A 20229-nucleotide genomic window follows, 5' to 3' on the forward strand; every position below is an offset into this window, starting at 1 on the left:
AGAAGCCTGTCGTTCGGTACCTGTTGCCGAATCCCAGCCAAGATGGGGACAGGCAGGGGGGCAAGGATACCACTATGGATACCAATGCTAGTGATCGCCTTAACATGCCAAAAAGGTAGGAAATTTTAACAGAACTTCATTCCCTGGGCAACAGCTAGTGCCTGCTTTCTCCATGGTCCGAAGGACTTTACAGTGATTTTGTTTGCTTTGCCTCATTAAATCTAATCAGGACTTTAAATATATTTGCCCTCTATTTTCCTATCACCGTTCTAAAGACAATATGCTCAGGTTTCAGGGATACAAAATTAACTGCCCCAGTGCCCTGAGGCAGTCGTTTGGTAGATCAATAGGCCATGATCAGTAAGTAGATCAGCCTCAGTATAAAAGCCATTAAAAATTGGTTTCATCTTTTATGCTCAGACACTGATTGATTTTTGCTAGCACAAATGAGGTTTGTAAAATGTGATTGTTGAAAGGAGGAAACCTGGTAGGTTAATAAGACAAAGAGAGAATTGTATATATTCTTTGCAAAACCATATGACTGCATCATTAAGCCTTTTGAAGTCAGTAGCAAAACTCTTGCTGACTTTGATGAACTGAGTTCCAGTTTAAATCCAGTTATGTTTGAGATCAGCCATACAGAAAGGGGTACCAGAATAGGACTTTGTGCCGGTGGAGCATTTTTCTGTGGCCTTCCATGGAATCAAAGTATTCTGAAATAAGGGACATACCATTGTGATCCATGGAACTAAAATGCTCTGCGAAAATGAGACAATACTTTTAAGGGAAACACAGGTTTGAAAGCTTCTTTCCTTCTATCAGCATCTTCGATGGAGAACAATTTCAAGAGTCAACCAGTTCCATTCACATTTTCTTTCTGAGCCTAGAGCAAAAATGGATGCAAACTCTAGGTTCTGAAAATAGCACAATACATAGCTATTTGAAAACTAAACCAGCCAAGCCCAGAGCCAGTTATTTCCTCAGCAGTGCATCCACAGAGAGTGTTCTTGAGTTAATGACTTCTCTCTCTTCCCCTTCAATTGCAAATGTGCATTGAAACAGGATGGTTTCCACTTACAGCTACAATCTTCTATGTGGGCATCAGAAAATACAGTGAATACTTCACCACAGGACAGCTGGTGTAGGCTACATGGAATGAACTACATCACTATCATTACAAATCTGCCTTATTTAAGATCTCCTACCCATTTATACTGAAGAAATAGCATAGAATTCAGGACAGCTGTTTCAGGGAGAATTGCACATGATTTGTATGCAAGTAAGGGAAAGTTTGTTGGGGGGTTTTTTTTTTGGGGGGGGGGGTTTAAAGGCGGGTGGTCTAGAAGAGGAAGCTGCCCAAGGCTGATTCAACTGGTTCATGTTTTGGTATGATTTGGTCAACTCAGGATGCTGCAGCAGTTGAAGGGCAAAATCCACCTTAGGGTTTTGTTATGAAAGGGATTGGAAATAGAATAGGCAATGTGTCAGAATGGGTTAGATCCAGACAGTGGCGTAGCGTGGGGGGTGCAGGGGGGGCGGGCCGCACCGGGCGCAACATCTGGGGTTAGGGCAAATCCATGGGCTAGGGGGCGCAAATCCACGGGTTAGGGGGCGCAAATCCACGGGTTAGGGGGCGCAAATTACTTGCCTTGCCCCGGGTGCTGACAACCCACGCTACGCCACTGGATCCAGACTAAGTTAATCATGCTTTATTCTCTTTCAAATCAATGGGGTAAAGTTCCTCCGGACCAATATAAGCCCCATTCAGTGGGTCTGCTCCACTAAGTCTCTTGATCCACACCAGTGTCTTTATATAAGTCTGTGGTGTACTTGCATTTGGAAGGACCTATCCACACTTATCTTGTCCCACCACTTTCCTCCGGGGAAACTCGCTCCTTACAACTGAATCACAGCAAATGTCAACTGGATTTTCCATGAATTGATGATTGCTCTGTTTCAGTGGGAAAGGGCAGGTTTTCCTAGGGAAAGCAGTCTGGCAAGTGGAAAACTCCTGATACTCATGCTTTCTAGGCATGGGACAAGGGGAAGTGTGGGTGAACGTGAATTCTGCACAGTTCTGGCCACCTTATCTCAATAACTGGGCAAGGTCAGTTCAAGGGATTAATGGGTTGGAGCAGTTTCCCACTCAGGAAACGTGAGCTCAGAAAAGAAGGGGGCTTTTTTCTTCAGAAAAGAAAGGTAACTAAAGGGTGAATTGTAGAGATTGACAAAAGCATGGATTGTGTTGAGAAAGTGGACACAGAGAGGTATTTTCTCCCTCTCTCATGCCAGAACAGGGAGTTACCCAACAAAACTGATTAGCACTTGATTCAGGATAGATAAGAGAAAGTCCTTCATCACTTTACACACATTTATGGAATTTGATGCTGCAAGATGAAGGCATCTCTTAGGTGACTTTGAAAGAAGAGCAGAAAACCAGTCAGGGAGAGCAGGTTGTTAACCATAATAATTAAGTGGAACCTCCATGTTCATGCAGTACAAATCTGAATAGACTATCAGTTGTGTGGCGTGAGGGGGAGAGTGGGAAAGGTCTGCTGCCTTGATACTCTGCTTCTGCTGGGAAGGGTCAGAGCTCAGTGGTAAAGCACATGCTTTGTCCAGTGGAGTGAACTCTCTAACAACTGAAAGCATCTGATGCTTTACAAATGGGAAAGCCACAGATAATCGTAGAATCATAGACCTGTAGACTTGAAAGGAACCCTGAGGGTCATCTAGTCCAACCCCTTGCAATGCAGAAATCTCAACTAAAGCATCCCTGCCAGATGGCCATCCAACCTCTGCCTAAAAACCTCCCATGAAGAAGAATCCACAACTTTATGAGGGAGTCTGTTCTTCTGTTGAATAGCTCTTACTATCAGAAAGTTCTTACTGATGTTTAGCCAGAATCTCCTTTCTTGTAACTTGAAGCCATTGGTTCAGGTCCTACTTTCCAGAGCAGGGGAAAACAAGCTTGATCCATCTTATTTCAACCCAACAATCTTCCATGTGACAGCTCTTTAGATACTTGAAGAAGGCTATTATCCTTCCTCTCAGCCTGCTCATTCCCAAGCTAAACATACCCAATTCCCTCAACCATTTCTCATCAGGCTTTGTTTCCAGGCCCTTGCTAATCTTGGTTGCCCTCCTCTGCATAGCTTTCAGCTTTCCAATATCCTCCTTAAATTGAGATGCCCAGAACTGGACACAAGACTCCAGGTGTGGTCTGACCAAGGTGGAACAGAGCAGTACTATTACTTCTCTTGTTCAGGACACTATACTTGTGTTGATGCAACCTAGAATAGCATTGGTCTTTTTCTTTTCTTTTTTTTACTGCTGCATCACACTGCTGACTCATGCTAAGCTTGTGGTCTACTAAGACCCCTAGATCCTTTTCGCATGTACTACTGGCAAGCTAGGTGTCCCCCATCTTAAATTTGTGCAGCTGGTTCTTCCTGCCTAAGTGTAGAACCTGACATTTGTCTCTATTGAAATTCATTTTGCTAGCATGAGATCAAATCTGTGGGCCTGCCTACTTGTAAGTGAGCCTGCCTGTGTGCTGAGACACCCATGCACAATATGCCTCCATGGTCTGAAGCATAGGACAGGTCTTTTAAAATACTGATGCTTAGACTTCAGAGTGCCCTTTCCTGAGAATTTTACATAGCCCCTTCCATTCTTGGTTTCAGACAGCATGCTAAAAGCAACTTTGTTTAGCTGGGCTTTTGAAAGAGGAAGGGAATGGCTTTAGGAGACTGGTTGATGATTTGAAAATTGTATTTTGAGCTGATGCCAGTTCCCCCACCCATGATGTTTTGTATGTAGTTTTGCTTGTTAGATGTTAAGTTGATGGGCCAGGCAAAAATATTTTTAATGAAGAAATGAATTAAAGTTTGGTCAAATCCTGTGCCATTGCCTTTTGCTAGTTAGCAGAATTGTTGCAGTCCCTTTCTCACTGTTTTAACTGTTGCCACAGTCAACACCCAGGTTGAACAATCCCAGTATGAAGACCAGCAATCCCAGTATGAAGACCAGCAGTATGATCAACAGCAGCAGCAGTCAAATTACGACTATCCATCTGTGCAGCCGACACATGATGACCGTAGGTGTTTCTAACTTCATTTGGACTCCAGCGCTAGCCAGATATGCTTGCAATTGCCAAGCCATAATTATTTCCGTCTTTCCCATATTCTTGGTCTCTGCTTTAAATTCCTACATAGTTTTGCATCCCAACCTCTTAGTAGGCAGAGATGAGGCAATACTGAAGCTAAAGGTTTTCTGCTTTAGCTCACAAAGTGATTGCTTGCACACCCCTCTGAGTTGCACCTGTTCCTTTTTGCTCTGAAAATGAAAACTGAGCTCCTCAAGCTATTAATTTGTTATCTTTGGGAACATGTAGGGTGTTAAGGCTTGATTCTTAGATAGTGTACAGTGGATAAAGTTTTGTTTATCTTGAGATTATGCTAATTTCCATCAGTCAAAGAGCAAGCAAACACCCTCATGCGAGGCAGGTATCTAATCTAGAACTATGTTTGTATTGCATAGGTGTTTGCGCAGCACACAAATATATTACGTGTGAGCATGGGTGTACACCCATGTGGTACACCCATGATAGTGGGACATTTAAATACATCCCTTTGTGCTTAGAAGTTCTAAACTGCATCACTCCCAACTGGGACAGGTCCGGCATATCTGCATAGTAATTTTATCATTTTGGAAATGCCTAAGAATGTTAGATTGTGTTTTTGAATAATTAGAGAAAGCTGTTTGCATAGCTCACCGGCTAGATCACCTTCGCTTCTACAATAAATTGCACATTGTCCATTTTACATAATATGCTTAAAAACTGGCTCCCTTTTAGCTAAAGTAAGAATGACAAAGTTAAAGAGATTCAGAAAGGAACACAGCCCATGACCCAGCCAAAGTCAAACACTGTAATATAATAACAATAATAATTTATTATTTATACCACGCCCATCTGGCTGAGTCTCCCCAGCCACTCTGGGCGGCTTTCAATTGAGTGTTAAAAACAATACAAAGCCCCTTTAAATTCAATGGAAGAGTTAAATGTGCTGTTGAACACTGGCTTTTATCACTTTGTGCAATTTACAAATTTATCTGTTCTGAGAAATAGGTGATTATCTCTTGCTTTGCCTTAATCTAACATTAATTGGGTTTCACACTCTGTGCAATCTACAAACTATGGGGAATAGCCAACAAAGTCAGAGTAGACCCTCTGAAATTTATGGACTTAATTACTTACATCAATTTATTTTGATGAGTCATCTCTGAGTATGACTAACTTTGGATATTGCCCAGTTAAACAGAATTAAAGAATTCTTAGGTAAATTTTTTTGACACAAGTTATGCAAATGATAACCAAAGTGGTTCTTAAAATAAACTATGGTATTCATTTCATATACTGTATTCTATTTATGGTAGGAGCTATAAAAGATCAGGACTATTCACATTTTGAATCATCCAAGATACACGGAGTTAGTTTTGTATTGCTTTTAAAGGCAGGCTAAGTCTTGCACTAAGTAATTTTTTTATATAACTTTTCTGCATCTCATTATCTTTTATATTTTTGCAAAAACAAACAACAAACAACAACACACAAAAGAGGGACTTTCTGGGGGAACTGTAGAAAGCTTTATGTTTCAAACTGTAGAAATTCTTACATAAAAAACTGCATATGACTGGTACCTCAGTCCCACATAAACTACAAGTGTTGGTAAATTCTAGTGGGAAGGGAGGAAATCCGCTATTTCCTCCTCTCTTCTTGTATGTTGCAATAGCCCTTGTGTTGAACAGAATCTTTTTACTGCAAAGGGGCAAGCACTGATGTAGGAATATCTGGAAGTAATTCCTGAATCATGGCTAGCCCATAATGAGATTTCAGAAATGATAAAAGAGGCTAAGACAAGGAGAACCTACTGGATCAGGTCAATGGCCCACCTAGTCCAGCATCCTCTTCTCACAGTGGCCACCCTGATGCCTGTGGGAAACCCTCAAATGCTGATATCCTTTCCTCTCACACCAGGTTTAATGAACTCCTACTTCAGTGTAGCAACACAAAACGGCTATAATTACACACACAGTTAAACCATGGTTTCTTTAAACCATGGCTAGGTTAACAAACCACAACATATCATCTTATAGACAAGTAAGCAAGCCACAGTTTATTTTCCCAAAGCATGTTTTGTTTCTAGCCTTCTGCCTCTGTAACTTGGCAATTGTCTCAGGCAGGATGGCCAAATGAACCAAGGTAAAGCAGCAAGGCTGCTGGGTTTGGACAAAATGTCAAACCTTTGTTAAAATAAGCCATGGCTGAGAAGCCAACAACAAACCATGGTGTGCCATAGTTTGTGACCAGAAAACAAACCATGCTTAATCTGTTTGACTACAGCTTTGAATATTCAAACAAACAACTCTGATTCAACATATGATGGCTTCATGTTACATGTAATCCAGACCAAGACCATGCTATTATAGATCCTGCTGTTTGTTATGCCTAGATACATCCAGCGCAAATCTCTTTGTATGCAAGTTCAGAAACAAGATATTCCATAAAACATAATCACATTTTGTTTGAGCCAAACACAGTGAAAGGATTTAATCCCTCTCACGTTGCTCACAGTGTATTTGATGCCCTTTCACAAAGCAAAGGGAAAGCAATTAATTTACAATGTGACTAGTTTTACCTGGAAGAGGCTGGTATCATATTCAAGTTACCGTATGCTCCACATGAGAAAAGCCTCATTACATGAGTAAAGTTGGCACCATTTTGGTTATTTTGACAAGTTGTATTTGGTGCCAATTCTGACAGAACACTTTTGACATTTTATTTCTGCAGAAAGTGGTAGGTAGTGTCACACCAATACTTTCCTTATGTGCATATCCGAACACTTAGTTAAGAAAAAAAAATTTAAGCAGAAATTTTGTGCCTACTTACTTGAGAAGAAATCTCAGTAAACTCACTGGGGAATCACTTTCAGGTAAACTATGCACAGAATTGGGCTATCAGTATGACAAATCTCAGGATTTCATCACCAGCCACTTGGCCTCTACCTTAGAATCCTTTAATAGCTCACTAGAATTTGCATTTAAAAGCCACACTATCCAGAATAGAAAGGGGGGGGGGGGAATTGAGAATCATAGTTGAACTCTCATTGCCCCAGCCATCAAGGCCAACAGTAAGAGATCATGGAAGTTGTAGTTCAGAAGGTCTGGAGAGCGCCAGGCAGGGGGAAGCTGCATTAGAGCTTTATTCATCAAATGGATTTGGAGATATCTCTCTATTATTTCATTATGGAAATGCTGGTACAAGCTGTAATCATATTTATTTCCATCAGCTTTTGTCAAACCATCTCGTAGTCCTCCTGTGACCATCATCCCTCCCATGAGAACAACTCTGGCTGTGAAAGGTAAGTGAACCACAAACCACATTCTTGTGTTTTAGACAATAATCTTCCACTCACTGGGTGAACTTCAACAAATGAGTCCTATCAGTGGCAGCCCTATGCAAGGACTTCTTCCCCCGCTCCTCTTCCCCATCTCCCCTGTGTCCTCCCCCACCGCCATTGGCTCTGGCGAGTTGGGAGAGTGCCCAAATTGGGGTTGGGGAGGTGGGGTGGAAGAGAGGGGGTTATTCCATATGGCAAGCTGAAATGCTTTCCTTGACGGAACTATTCCATTAGCAAGAAGTTGGATTCCTCCCACTGATTCAAGTTCCATTCCATTTACTTCATAGGTTCTTTAGCAGCTGTATTCCAGAAAGGAAGATTGCAAAACTGAACCTTAGTATCATATCGGTTAGAAATGGACTAGGGAGAAACAAAGGAAAGGGAAACAACCCATGGGCTTCCCTTCAAGATCAAACAACAGATCAAGAGCAAATAAAAGAATACCATGTGGCCATATTTTATAGAAATGTAGATTTTGAAGATAAACTGAGGATGATTCTTGGATGAATGGATAGGTGGGTGGGTGGGTGAGCGAAGGATTTGGGTAGAACCTTACAGATTATTTTGAATCCACAGCCGGAAACTCTGCTCACAATGGGAGAGTGTGTAGCACATGGGGCAACTTCCATTTCAAGACCTTTGATGGGGACATCTACCATTTCCCTGGCACCTGCAACTACGTCTTTTCCTCCCACTGCAAATCTGATTATGAAGACTTCAACATCCAAATAAGGCGCTCTGTGGTTGAGAATGCTGCCATTATCAGCCATATCATCATAAAAATTGATGGAGCAGCCATTGAACTGACGCCACACTCCATTACTGTCAATGCAGAACAGTAAGTTCAGTTACTTTACTAACGACCTTATTAATGCTATTGGGGCCAACAACACAGAGTGGCTGTGTGGTACAGGAGCAAACAGCTATGCATAGTCCAAGGTGGGCTATAAATGCCACAGCTTTTATTGGTTGTAGCTGTAGTTCACAGGCTCCAGTGTTTTCAGAGAGCAACGATCCTATCATCAGGCACCTAAAGTGCTGGAATAAGGCTGATTTATAAGTGAAAGTGTTAAGAGAAAAGTGTCTTTGCATGAGAATAGTCATGGTTAGACCTGGGCCACATCAGTCTTCAAGTCATATAAGAATGGGGTAGTTTCATATGCTTGACCCATGTGTCTGTTTATATTGAAGGGATGCCATGAATGTTCTTAAAAAGATGAATTAGGTTTTTGTCAACGAGAGGTTTTCTATTTGCCACCTTCAGTTGCAATTTGCTTTATCTCCAGCGTCCAGCTGCCCTACAGCCACTTGGGAATCTTGATGGAGACAGTCTCAGGTTACCTGAAAATTGTTTCCAAGCTAGGCTTGGTGATCATGTGGAACCAAGAGGATGGCCTTCTGGTAAGAATATGAATGCTCAATATGCTGTTTTGTAACGAACAACCATGACACTATTTATCATGTGTTTGTTAGCAAGTAAGTGGTGATTAAAAGTATTTACAGTTTAGATGTGATGCCCTCCATTTCGTTTTGAAATTAGGAAAAAACAAATTTGCCTGTATTCGGCATCGAAGATTACCTAATGCAAGATTACCTTCTTCTTAGTAAAGAGGGGGGAAACAAGATGAAAGCTGTTGCTAAAAATTAATCGCTTTTCTCATGTAATCAGCATTCCTGAGTGCATATCTTTTAGAGAAAGGTCTTGAGCCGCACAGTTTAGAAGATAAAAGCACAAGCACAATCCCGCACTTAAATTCATACTATTTTAAAAGTGAAATGTAAAGATAGCTATAACTCTTGAGATTTTTTTTAAAAGGGGTTTGTTTGTTTTTGTTTCAGTTTACTCATGAGTGACTTCATAAGTCATGCCTGATATTGTGAACCAGAATGATTATTCAGTATATCCCTTTGCTCTCTTGAGCTCTTGGATCATTTCTTTGGTGGTCTGGTCATTATGTTTCATCATGTTAATATCTTAATTCAGTGGGTTGGATCAAAACTTGAAGGGGCAGAATTGCACTAACCAGACACTCCTACAGACAGAAGTGATGAGTGTGCTTCCTTTTTTTTTCATTTCCCTCTTCTCTCTTCAGCCCCACATGCCCCCACTCAAATCTGTTCCAGGGGGTTGGGGAGCCTGTCAGACCAACATGGAAGATGATGTGGGGAAGGGTTCAAGGAAGAAGGGGAAACTGTTCTAAGAATAGAGAGTAATCAAAATGAGCCATTCAAAATTAGCTCAGTCAGGTAGTAAATATTTACAAGCTCAATCAGCTTGTAAATATTGGGTTCATCTATACATCAGTTGTTCACCACTCTCATGCAAAACCAGCCATCAGCTCTCATTTTTATTCATCATATTCAACACTCTGTGATTTCACTATACTTATCTCTTGCTTCCCCCATTTGTTTTAGCTTGAACTGAATGAGAAATATGCTAATCAGACTTGTGGACTTTGTGGAGACTTCAATGGAATCTCAACTTTCAATGAATTTGTTTCTAACAGTAAGTATACAACCCCCCCCCCCACACAACAACACACACAGGCAGTTCTGTTGTTATTGCTTCTGAAAGTTCATTTGTAAGACGGCAATGTTTATATTGGCAAACACTTGTGAAAGGCTGTGTGGCATTTTAAAAGGACCAAGGCTCGTCTGTTGAAGTGATCTCTTGCAAAAATTGCAGTCTTTGTTTTCCCTGTCTTTTTGTAGCTAATTCTGTAAATGGTCTATTACATCTTTAAAACATGAGTATTTTTTTTTTTAATGTGGGAACGGGGCTCCCAACTTCGAATATACGAACATAGGAAGCTGCCTTATACCATTGGTCCATCTAGCTTAGCTCTGTCTATGCTGGCTGGTGTCAGCTCTCTAAGGTTTCAGACATGGGTTTCTTCTAGTCCTACCAGGAGACTCCAGGAATTGAACATGGGGCCTTCTCTATGTAGAACACTTGCTCTACCACTGAGCTATGGCCCTTTCCTGAGTTTGTGTCAAGCAAGGAGAGTAATGATGTAGCAGAGAACATCCTCCTCCAAGTTTCTGACCTGGCTATATCTTGTCTCCCTGACCTATGCCACTACATAGTGCTAGTCTGGGATGCAGGATCTTTCAAGGCAGACGTGGGTAGGATTCCTTCATGGAAGTTTGAAAGAGGGAAGACCTACATTCTGTTTTTGGTCTTATGCACCAACCCATCTGTCCTAAAGGATAACAGCCCATCCAGCAGGGAATTCACCATGGATCTTGAGCAACTTCTGGTTTGATGTGGCCAGGAAGGCATCTTGGTTGGGATTGCCAACAAGATGATGCAGACAGATGTGGGTGTTTTTACTTTAACCTCAGTGACCTTAGTAGGAACTATAGCTGTTAGATTAATCACAACTTGGAATTTGTTAATGCATAGGTATGGGACAAGAATCTGGGCTTTCTTGAGGTAAATGGGCAGGGGTGGGGACTTTTAAAATATATCTTTCCAGTAGTTGACCTGGCTGTCACCTCATGGGCTCAAGCTCTTGCTTCTACATCCATCTGCCAAACTTATCTGGCATAAAGAAAATAAAGATGTGGCCTGTGCCACCCTGAACCAGTAGGGTTGGCTGTACCCTATCTACTCCTGCTCTAACTACAATTTTAGGATGACCATTTTGAAAATAATGCTATTCATACTTATTGCAGACATCAAACTGAATCCTGTGCAGTTTGGAAACATGCAGAAGATGGATGGACCCACCGAAGAATGCCAAGATCCTGCCCCTTCAGCTGCAAGCAATTGCAGTCAGGAGTTTGTAAGGATTCTTTTTGTTGTACCTTCTTTTTAAGGGAGACCTGATATTTTCTTTCCCTTTGCTTTGTCTTAAGGGAATGCAAAAGACACTGAGACAATGAACTTTTGGAAATAAATGCTAACTTACAAATATCATTGGTTAAAATCAGTAGTAGTTCAATAGCTAACTGGCGCTTTATGAAGCCCATTGATTACACACACTGTCTATTTCCTACTTCCAGAGTACTGTCTGCCAAACAGTATTGACTGGTGAAGCATTCATGGGCTGCAATGCACTGGTTGAAGTACAAGATTACATTGATGCTTGCGTACAAGACTTGTGCAGCTGTGATAAGTCTGCCACTGATTACTGCATTTGCAACACCTTTGCTGAATATTCCCGGCAATGTGCCCATGCTGGTGGACTGCCAATGGAATGGAGGACAGAAGATCTGTGTGGTAAGTATCTCTGAAAGGCACTTCCGCCTCTCTGGGTCAGACTCAATTAATCATAATGTGGGGGGCACTGTTGTAGGCCGTCTAGCCTAATCCTTTGCTTAATACAGAAAACCAGTAAGCCCAACAGATGGTTGCCCAGCCTCTGCTTAAAGACCTCTAGTGAGAGAGGGATCTCTCCAACCCCATGCAATGGATTCCATTCTTGAATAGAATTTTCCATCAAAAAAGATTCTCCTCCTGTTCCACTGAAGTCTACCCCCTGTAGCTTAAGCCCATTTGATTTAGTCCTGTCCTCTGGGGCAGCAGAAGACACAATTTTTCCCTGTTTGGTGCAACAGTTCTTCATGTATTAGAAGTGTGCTTTCTTGTCTCTGCCTAGTATACATATACCCAGTTTCTTAATTTTCCCCTCACTGGGCTTGTTTTCCATACTCCTGCTTAAAAAAAAAACCTCACCAGAACATAAAACACCATTTGTTTAAAGCAATTTCACCTCAAGAAAACAACCAACACAAAAATTACATAGTGGGTCATCTAATGTTTCTTAATTCATGTCTCCTTTCAGCCAAGACATGCCCTTTCAATATGGTACACCAGGAATGTGGCTCCCCCTGTTCTAATACTTGTACCAATCCCGAAAGGTCCCAGCTCTGTGAAGATCATTGTACAGATGGCTGCTTTTGTCCACCAGGTAAGTCAACAAACAACATTAGGCTGACAGCAGGGGCTCTGGATATTAATAGCTTTCCGTAGAAAACAGCTTCCTCAGTTACAGTTTTAAATGAGATAGTCATGATTGCTATCCTCTGCTATGAAAATTAAGGGTGGTTCTTAATCCCCCCCCACTTTTGGATTTATTTTGGATCTTGTTTTTTCTATATATCTTTATAGAGTGCTTTTGTGGATAGGCAAATTAAAAATTTAATATATGCACACTTCTTTGCATATTTTAATTTTATTTTTAAAATGTTTTCAATTATTTTATAATACTTCTTGCTGGAAAGGTCATACACTCTTGCAGAAAGGCAAACCAGAAATACATACAATCAAAAAGATCGTTCTTTTTCATTTTTAAAAAAATGCATGTATTTATTTAATTCATGCTGAAGTGCTGGTGCTATTCTGAGTAACTTTCAGTTTCAGTGGGTGATGCTTAGTTCTAGTATTAGCAGAAAGAGGGAAAAAGAAATCCCTGTGAACTTTGCTGAGATTGAATGACTGGCAAGTTTTATGAGGGCAGGGTGTTCAGTTGGATGGCTCAATCCAGCATGGTAGCTTGTATGCTCTTAAAACAAAGCAAACCTGGTCAAGAACACACACACACACACACACACACACACACACTGCTACTACTACTACTACTACTACTACTACTACTACAGGTGTTTAATGTGTGAGAATATTGAGGGTGGCAGGAAAGGATATATTGATTATTAATATCCTTCCCAACTTGCACTAGCAAGTTTCTTCACTCTGCTAGAGTGCATTCCCCTTCTTACAGAGCAAAAAACTGGTTGCAAACTCATGTGAGTTTCTTAAGACAATAAACAATTCAATCTGGGTTGCCCAGATTGAGATATGTTCTAATATTCCTGATAAGACTTCTTTTGAATCCCTCCTAAAAGAATAAAGACACCACAGTCTTATTCATAAGTAACAAAAAGTATTTTTACTCATGATCAGGCAGAGCACAGTGTGATCCCTGAAGGCAGGCTTTAGGCTTAAAGTTACACACATGTACAAACAGGTTTACCTCATATGGGAGATAACATGGGGAACTGCTGTGGCAGCCAGCAGTACAGTCCAGGTGATGCAGGAAGCAGACAGGACAAACGGGAAGGTCAAAAAGGGGAAGGTAGCAGCGTGACTTGCCTTTTACCAGGTCTGGAAAGGTCATGCCCACCTACTAGTCACATGCAAGGAAGGTTGCTCCAGGCCAGGAAGACAGGAAGTTTTGACTGGCTGAACCAAACATTCCCTTGCATATCCACTCTAGCAAAACAAGGAATGTTGTACTTGACTGCTCCCAGTGGATTTCATCCCGCATAATGCAGCTCCCACAATGCCAATTTCTCGAGCTACTGGAAAATGGTAACATGGTAGGTTGCCATCAGGAGTCTGGCATGACAATACCAAAGTCAGTGTAATGGTGTAATGTGCCTCACAGATCTTAAAAACAATGAAACTGATACCTAACCTACCTCCTTATTCTTTTAGGCACTGTGTTTGATGACATAAGCAGCTCTGGTTGCATCGCTGTGAAGGACTGTCACTGTACTTACAATGGAGACACTTATTCTCCTGGAGCTTCTTTTGCATCCCAGTGCACTGCATGGTAAGACACCCACATCTTCTCATTCCTATTGCCTAAAAAATAAATGTGATGGGAATAATGACTCAAGCGTAGAATGTTGTGGTATTAAAAAAAGAATCTCAGTATTGATGTTTACTACTTTAGTGTCAACTGCGTCAAATGCTAAAACACTGCAGCATGGAGCCACATGGATGCTCCCTTGGGTTCCGTGACAGAAGAAAGGTAGACTATAAATGATATGAAACAAAATAAGCTACAAAATACTGAAAAAACACCAACTGACAGGCATCAGATTAATATGAGTGAATTAATATGGCTGAATGTCAAGTACAGGTATCCATATTCAATGGATATCCTGCTGTTTCTAGGATATCCCTCCAGGTATATTTGACATCAAAATTCACAAAGAAGAGGAGATATTTGAGGATTTTTTAAAGGAGCAGGTTAATGTCATTGTGAAGGAGGAGGTGGAGGAGAAACCCCATTTTTTAAATAAAAAAACAACAACCCATTGAATGCATTCATATTTTATATGAAGGAGATGAAGGTTTAAAGAGGCTTTTGTTCAAATATGCGACATTAATCCGTTTCTATTCCAAAATTAACTAAAGGGCCCCATTTCAGCAGTGTGTTTTGAAATATGAAGCCTTCAGGAATACACGGGTTATGATTTATTGTTTATTGTTTCAACGTCTTTCAAAAACAGTTATTAACATTGCTATAGCTCATCAAGGAACATTGGATTACCTACAGAAAAGTTGTTCATTAATAAAAGACCACAACCTACAGCAGCACTTAAAGAAAGGGAAATAAGTGTATTAAAATAGCCTAGCTTTAATTATTGTACTTTTCTTTTTTGCTTGTTTTGTTTTCCTTGTGTACACTGTCACCTGATGCACACCACTCTCTTCTCTTCAGTACATGTACTGGAGGCCAGTGGGCCTGTGTCAGCCTTGACTGCCCCGGAATGTGCTCTGTTGAAGGAGGCTCCCACATCTCCACATTTGATGAGAAACGTTATTCGGTCTTTGGGGACTGTAGCTATGTCTTAACTAAGGTAACCAAAAGGCAATATTTAACTTTTGGGGAGGTTTGCAATGGAGAAATCCCCACATGCAGGGATCAAAATGGCTTGGTTAGAATGTCACAGGAAAAAGGTTTGATTTAATTAAGCTATTGACATCAACAGTAATTTTCTGTACACAGGAAACCCCAGCAAAGAGTCCAACATAAAATAAGTACGTTGATGTCAGCAGGCTTTTGCAAAAGTCCCATAGGAAAGAACTGCAGTTGCCATGCTTTGGGGATTTCATATGCAACTGTTCAATTCAGCCTTCCTCAACCTGGATATTTTGGTCAACAACCCCCTTCAGCACCAGCCAGCATGGCCTTGGTCTGGGATGATGAGAGTTGGAATCCAAAAACATCTGGAGGGTACTAGGTTGCGGAAGGCTAGTTTAATTCACTGCTGTTTAAGTATTGCAGTGTATTTCTCAGACTGGGAAACCAAGCACATAGAGTGTTTTTTAGTGGCTGGGGAGATGGAATGGGGCCTGGAAAATCTTGGGTCTGAGTCCCTATAGATTTTATGTGTATGCTACATCTGAAGGACACAGCCTCATTGACAAGGCTCATCTCACAAAACGTCGATTGAGACTAAGCTAGTTGGACCTAAAGGTAAAGGTAAAGGGACCCCTGACTATTAGGTCCAGTCGTGACCGACTCTGGAGTTGCGACGCTCATCTCGCTTTATTGGCCGAGGGAGCCGGCGTACAGCTTCCAGGTCATGTGGCCAGCATGACTAAGCTGCTTCTGGCGAACCAGAGCAGTGCACGGAAACGCCGTTTACCTTCCCGCCGGAGCGGTACCTATTTATCTACTTGCACTTTGATGTGCTTTCGAACTGCTAGGTTGGCTAGTTGGACTTAAAAAAGGTAAAGGTAAAGGTACCCCTGCCCGTACGGGCCAGTCGTGTCCGACTCTGGGGTTGCGTGCTCATCTCGCTTAAGAGGCCGGGAGCCAGCGCTGTCCGAAGACACTTCTGGGTCACGTGGCCAGCGTGACGAAGCTGCTCTGGCGAGCCAGCACCAGCGCAGCGCACGGAAACGCCGTTACCTTCCCGCTATAAAGCGGTACCTATTTATCCACTTGCACTTGGGGGTGCTTTCAAACTGCTAGGTGGGCAGGAGCTGGGACCGAACGACGGGAGCTCACCCCGCCGCGGGGATTCGAACCGCCGACCATGCGATCGGCAAGTCCTAGGCACTGAGGTTTTACCCACAGCGCCACCCACATCCCATCTAGTTGGACTTAGTTCCCATTAAATTAATGGGACGAGCTTAGCCAATACTTAATTTCAATGGGGCTAAAGTATGACTAATTTAGTTTACATCCAGTCCAGAAGCTTTCACTTCAAATCAGCACCTCTCCTCAGATTACTTCCTGTATAAAGCCCTAAGCCAGGGATGGGGACCCTGTGGCCTCCGGACAGTCAGAGATGATGGGAGTTGTAGTTCAGCAGCATCTGGAGGTGTTGGTCCAGCAAAACACTGGGAGCTCTTTTACCTCATGAGCTCTCTTGCCCATTAAGATAATGGAGAGGATGCCCTATTCATGTGCTAGCTCCTTGCAATGAAATATCAATGGGAGCAAGGGATAGACCTTTTACAGCACTGGCTCCTATTCTGTGAAACACCCTTCTAAGAGAAATGTTGATTCTATGATCTTCCTTGCCTTTCAAATACAAGGTAAAGTATGCTTGTTTAGGCAAGCTCTTAATCTTCCATAGGAACTTGGCATGATATTTGACTTGCTAAATTATCACGTTTTAGTCTTATTTATATCATACTTTGTTTTTTAAAACATGTTAGCAACATGTTGTAAAAATGACATTATATTGTTTTAATTGTGGGAAGTTGCCCCATATTGACAACGAAAAGCAGGCTGTCATTATTTTAAATAAACAACCCAGCTAGCTCAAAAGCCATGCGGTAATGGTTATATAAAAAGCCAAGCATTGCATGCTGCCTACACTCTGTGTTCTTCACTTCCAGCTCTGTGACAGTAAGGCCTTCACTGTTCTGGGAGACATTCGAAAATGTGGCCTGACAGACACCGAGACCTGCCTGAAAGGCATCGCCATCAACATAGATGGAGGAGAGACAGTAAGTATGGAAAACAAGGCCAACTATATGCTCAAAAGGGAGATTACACACTGATTTATAGAAGCACTCCTTCCGCCCACAGTGAAACAGCAAATATGTTCAGTCTTATGCAAAATGTGTAGAACTGCTCAGTTTTATCTCCTAGTCTCAATTACTACTCCTAACAATAAACCAACTGACCTGTCCCAATCAGAATGTGAACTTCAGTCCCCTTGTGTGGCCCTCATTTCCCCTCTAGGTTACAGTAAGTCCTTTCACAGTCTAGATTTCATAATATTGCAGGCCCACTGCCCCACAACCTCAAGCCCTCCACCTTTCCTTCCTTGCACATTTTCCTTCTCTTCCCACTTCTTTGTTTCCAATGCTCCTTTCTTCAAGTCTCCTTCCCCATATCTATCCTTTCCTCTGGTTACTGTTCCTTGGCCTAGTGCTCTCTTCCTTCAACTAACTTGCTTCCGGTTTCTCCCTCCCTCCCTTTGCTTCCTTATCTCCTTGTGATTCTTCCCATTCTCCAGACTGCCCCACAAACCTACTCTGATCCATAGAGAGCTGGGTGAGGATTTAATTCCAGTCAATTGACAGTTGTCCCTTCCCTCATAAAAGTTATTCCAGACATTCTAGCAGCTTTGTTTCCTGAGCAGTTGGAGCACTCATGAACAGTTCATTTCCAGCACAATCAACTGGTGTCAGAGGCTTCACTGCTACAGATGCAATACAATGTGGATTTTGTTGGAAGTTTATGTGCATGAGCAGTGTCATCCAAAGTCACAAAGAAACAGGAAAACAAGTGCATATGATATTCTTAACCATACTTGTTCATCATTATCTTTACCTTTCTCCTCTGCCAGGTAGTTGTGATCAAGTCTAGTGGGGTCGTGTATGTGAATATGATCCTTTCCCAGCTGCCTATCTCAGCATGTAAGTTCTCCTTTCAGAGATAACACATGACATTCATCATTCTTCACTCTCCTACTCTATTATTGTTCTCAACATGAGGGATACCTTCAGCAAGGCTCTTCTGATGTTCTTAGGATTTTGGACTTTTCTCTTATGCTAGAAGGCCATTTACTAGGGAAAATGGTTAAAATGCTAAGCATAAGCAGTTGTTACCTCATTGTTAAGTATGCAAAATGCACATACCCTCGTGCCCCCCCCCCTTGTAGCAAATGCCATAGCCATATGAATGATCAGTTGACACCTGATGAAATGTTTGGTCCCATTAGTAAACTCATTATATTCCACTTCAACAGCCAATGTCACCATCTTCAGGCCCTCATCCTTCTTCATCGTTGTGGATACAAAGTTGGGCCTCCAGTTACAGATCCAGCTCGTGCCCATCATGCAATTATTTGTACGCTTGGACCCAACCCACAAAGAGCAGACATGTGGTAAGTGAGTCAATTAGTCATTAGTCTCAAGACATAGAGGAGATGTTCACTGAAATCACTGTGATGCTGTATGAAGGATTGCAAGGATTTAAAGTTGAATCCTGACAGGAAAGGTGTACTATGGGGTATGGGGGACTCCCTGGTCCTGAATGGGGCAACTGTGCCCCTGAAGGAGCATGTGCACAGCCTGGGAGTCATTTTGGACTCACAGCTGTCCATGGAGACGCAGGTCAATTCTGTGTCCAGGGCAGCAGTCTACCAGCTCCATCTGGAAAGCAGGCTGAGACCCTACCTGCCGCGGACTGTTTCACCAGAGTGGTGCATGCTCTAGTTATCTCCCGCTTGGACTACTGCAACACACTCTACGTGGGGCTACCTTTGAAGGTGACCTGGAAACTACAACTAATCCAGAATGTGGCAGCTAGACTGGTGACTGGGAAGCGGCCGCCGAGACCACATAACACCGGTCTTGAAAGACCTACATTGGCTCCCAGTACATTTCCGAGCACAATTCAAAGTGTTGGTGCTGACCTTTAATGCCCTAAACAGCCTCGGCCCAGTATACCTGAAGGAGCTTCTCTACCCCCCATCGTTCAGCCCGGACACTAAAGTCCAGCTCTGAGGGCCTTCTGGCGGTTCCCTCACTGTGAGAAGTGAGGTTGCCTGGAACCAGGCAATGGGTCTTCTTGGTAGTGGCGCCCGCCCTCTGGAACGCCCTCCCATCAGATGTCAAGGCAATAAACAACTATCTGGCTTTTAGACGTCATCTGAAGGCAGCCCTGTATCGGGAAATTTTAAATGTCTAATGTTTTACCATTTTTTATGTGCTGTAACCCAGCCAGATGGGCGGGGTATAAATAATAAAATTGTTGTTGTTGTTGTTGTTGTTATTTAAAGTCCCCATGGTTTTGTTCCAGGTCTCTGTGGAAACTTCAACAATGTCCAAGCAGATGACTTCAAAGCTGCCAGTGGAGTAGTAGAAGGAACTTCAGCTGCATTTGCCAACACGTGGAAAGCACAGGCCAATTGTCCTGACATCAAAAATATTTTCGAGAACCCATGTACTCTCAGCATAGAAAATGGTATGTGCACTGATACTTTGCAGCTTTTATCCTAGGACACTCTTTAACCAACAGCCTAATTAGAAAGACCCTTTAGAATTATTTTTTAAGCAGAAACTCACATTAACTCTATTAACTATTGTACAATAGAAATTGCCCTTGTATAGGGCTGGTAAGGACATAAAGGTCATGTTGACTTTTTTAGCTTTTATATTTCACCCTTCCTTCATGCAGCATCCTAATTCTTCTCCCTCCCATTTTATCCTCACAACAACCCTGTGAGGTAAGCTTGTCTGAGAGAATGTAACTGGTTTTTGGACACCTAGGGATCTTAAAAGCTGGGTGGGTGAGTCCAACACACACTCTCTAAGTCATAGTTTGTTGCTCTATGCCACACTGGCTCTCAGATGACAATGGCTCCCCGTAAGAGAAAAAGGCTTTGTACAGCTGGAACAATCATTGCAGACTATTCCACATTATCCAGATCATGGTGTATTAAGACAGCAGAGAAAAATGGCATGACAGACAAAAGATGACGGGTTAAAGCAGATTATAGGTGACTTGAGCAAGCAAGCACAACTATATGATGCAGAAGGAAGGCAGAAAGATACAGT

The 20229-nt window shown here is 42.1% G+C and overlaps 1 protein-coding gene across 1 annotated transcript in view; it reads left to right on the plus strand.

Annotated features, from left to right (window-relative positions):
* Nucleotides 1-20229, plus strand: part of MUC5AC (mucin 5AC, oligomeric mucus/gel-forming) — a 60122-nt gene continuing 39893 nt past the window's right edge. The window contains exons 1-15 of the mRNA XM_083623855.1: nt 1-115; nt 3974-4099; nt 7353-7424; nt 8040-8301; nt 8750-8864; nt 9879-9969; nt 11142-11251; nt 11472-11688; nt 12254-12379; nt 13906-14023; nt 14921-15059; nt 17056-17166; nt 18015-18084; nt 18417-18554; nt 19472-19636. Coding sequence (XP_083479981.1) covers nt 43-115; nt 3974-4099; nt 7353-7424; nt 8040-8301; nt 8750-8864; nt 9879-9969; nt 11142-11251; nt 11472-11688; nt 12254-12379; nt 13906-14023; nt 14921-15059; nt 17056-17166; nt 18015-18084; nt 18417-18554; nt 19472-19636 — 1933 coding nt within the window. The 5' untranslated portion in view covers nt 1-42. The remainder of the gene's footprint in view (nt 116-3973; nt 4100-7352; nt 7425-8039; nt 8302-8749; nt 8865-9878; nt 9970-11141; nt 11252-11471; nt 11689-12253; nt 12380-13905; nt 14024-14920; nt 15060-17055; nt 17167-18014; nt 18085-18416; nt 18555-19471; nt 19637-20229) is intronic.

Source organism: Podarcis filfolensis (assembly GCF_964270895.1).
Source record: "Podarcis filfolensis genome assembly, chromosome: 1".
Lineage (NCBI taxonomy): Eukaryota > Metazoa > Chordata > Lepidosauria > Squamata > Lacertidae > Podarcis > Podarcis filfolensis.